The 2,500-nt window shown below is 49.9% G+C and overlaps 1 protein-coding gene across 2 annotated transcripts in view; it reads right to left on the bottom strand.

The window, feature by feature from the left end:
* The window catches only part of iars1 (isoleucyl-tRNA synthetase 1), a 166,846-nt gene that overhangs the window by 83,869 nt on the left and 80,477 nt on the right, over positions 1 to 2,500 (bottom strand). For both annotated transcript variants that reach the window (XM_064967436.1, XM_064967435.1), the window contains exon 17: positions 295 to 381. In XM_064967436.1, the coding sequence (XP_064823508.1) occupies positions 295 to 381 (87 nt within the window). The remainder of the gene's footprint in view (positions 1 to 294; positions 382 to 2,500) is intronic.

The following is a 2,500-nucleotide window of genomic DNA, read 5'->3' as shown; positions in this document are numbered from 1 at the left end:
TGTGACTGTGTCTGTGTGTGACTGTGTCTGTGTGTGACTGTGTCTGTGTGTGACTGTGTGTGTGTGTGACTGTGTGTGTGTGTGACTGTGTCTGTGTGTGACTGTGTCTGTGTGTGTCTGTGTGTGACTGTGTGTGTGTGTGTGTGACTGTGTGTGTGTGTGTCTGTGTGTGACTGTGTGTGACTGTGTGACTGTGTGTGACTGTGTGTGACTGTGTGTGACTGTGTGTGTGTGACTGTGTGTGTGTGTGACTGTGTGTGTCTGTCTGTGTGTTGGGGGACAAGGTGAACTGACCTGGCCAGCACCAGTCCGTTGACGATGACGTTCTTGAACGGTGGTTTTCCAAACAGAGCGGTGGACAACACCAGGAGGGTGTAGAACCTAACAAGGGGAACAGATAACCATCACATTAGGACAACACCAGGAGGGTGTAGAACCTAACGAGGGGAACAGATAACCATCACATTAGGACAACACCAGGAGGGTGTAGAACCTAACGAGGGGAACAGATAACCATCACATTAGGACAACACCAGGAGGGTGTAGAACCTAACGAGGGGAACAGATACCATCACATTAGGACAACACCAGGAGGGTGTAGAACCTAACGAGGGGAACAGATAACCAACACATTAGGACAACACCAGGAGGGTGTAGAACCTAACGAGGGGAACAGATAACCATCACATTAGGACAACACCAGGAGGGTGTAGAACCTAACGAGGGGAACAGATAACCATCACATTAGGACAACACCAGGAGGGTGTAGAACCTAACGAGGGGAACAGATAACCATCACATTAGGACAACACCAGGAGGGTGTAGAACCTAACGAGGGGAACAGATAACCATCACATTAGGACAACACCAGGAGGGTGTAGAACCTAACGAGGGGAACAGATACCATCACATTAGGACAACACCAGGAGGGTGTAGAACCTAAAGAGGGGAACAGATCACCCTGTCTCCCTAATGTGATGGTTAAGGGAGAAGGCTACCATCACATTAGGGAGACAGGGAGAAGGGAGAAGGCTACCATCACATTAGGGAGAAGGCTTCCATCACATTAGGGAGAAGGCTTCCATCACATTAGGGAGAAGGCTGCCATCACATTAGGGAGAAGGCTGCCATCACATTAGGGAGAAGGCTGCCATCACATTAGGGAGAAGGCTGCCATCACATTAGGGAGACAGGGAGAAGGCTACCATCACATTAGGGAGACAGGGAGAAGGCTACCATCACATTATGGAGAAGGCTGCCATCACATTAGGGAGAAGGCTACCATCACATTAGGGAGACAGGGAGAAGGCTAACATCACATTAGGGAGACAGGGAGAAGGGAGAAGGCTACCATCACATTAGGGAGAAGGCTACCATCACATTAGGGAGAAGGCTACCATCACATTAGGGAGAAGGCTACCATCACATTAGGGAGACAGGGAGAAGGGAGAAGGCTACCATCACATTAGGGAGAAGGCTTCCATCACATTAGGGAGAAGGCTGCCATCACATTAGGGAGAAGGCTGCCATCACATTAGGGAGACAGGGAGAAGGTTACCATCACATTAGGGAGACAGGGAGAAGGCTACCATCACATTAGGGAGAAGGCTACCATCACATTAGGGAGACAGGGAGAAGGGAGAAGGTTTCCATCACATTAGGGAGACAGGGAGAAGGCTACCATGACATTAGGGAGACAGGGAGAAGGTTACCATCACATTAGGGAGACAGGGAGAAGGCTACCATCACATTAGGGAGACAGGGAGAAGGCTACCATCACATTAGGGAACAGGTAACCATCACATTAGGGAGACAGGGAGTAGGCTACCATGACATTAGGGAGACAGGGAGAAGGTTACCATCACATTAGGGAGACAGGGAGAAGGCTACCATCACATTAGGGAGAAGGCTTCCATCACATTAGGGAGAAGGCTGCCATCACATTAGGGAGACAGGGAGAAGGTTACCATCACATTAGGGAGACAGGGAGAAGGCTACCATCACATTAGGGAGAAGGCTACCATCACATTAGGGAGACAGGGAGAAGGGAGAAGGTTTCCATCACATTAGGGAGACAGGGAGAAGGCTACCATGACATTAGGGAGACAGGGAGAAGGTTACCATCACATTAGGGAGACAGGGAGAAGGCTACCATCACATTAGGGAGACAGGGAGAAGGCTACCATCACATTAGGGAACAGGTAACCATCACATTAGGGAGACAGGGAGTAGGCTACCATGACATTAGGGAGACAGGGAGAAGGTTACCATCACATTAGGGAGACAGGGAGAAGGCTACCATCACATTAGGGAGACAGGGAGAAGGCTACCATCACATTAGGGAGAAGGCTACCATCACATTAGGGAGACAGGGAGAAGGCTACCATCACATTAGGGAGAAGGCTACCATCACATTAGGGAGACAGGGAGTAGGCTACCATGACATTAGGGAGACAGGGAGAAGGCTACCATCACATTAGGGAGACAGGGAGAAGGCTAC

Source organism: Oncorhynchus masou, chromosome 6 (genome assembly GCF_036934945.1).
Source record: "Oncorhynchus masou masou isolate Uvic2021 chromosome 6, UVic_Omas_1.1, whole genome shotgun sequence".
Lineage (NCBI taxonomy): Eukaryota > Metazoa > Chordata > Actinopteri > Salmoniformes > Salmonidae > Oncorhynchus > Oncorhynchus masou.
The sequence above is the reverse complement of the archived record's forward strand: the minus strand, read 5'-3'. Positions and strand labels throughout refer to the sequence as shown.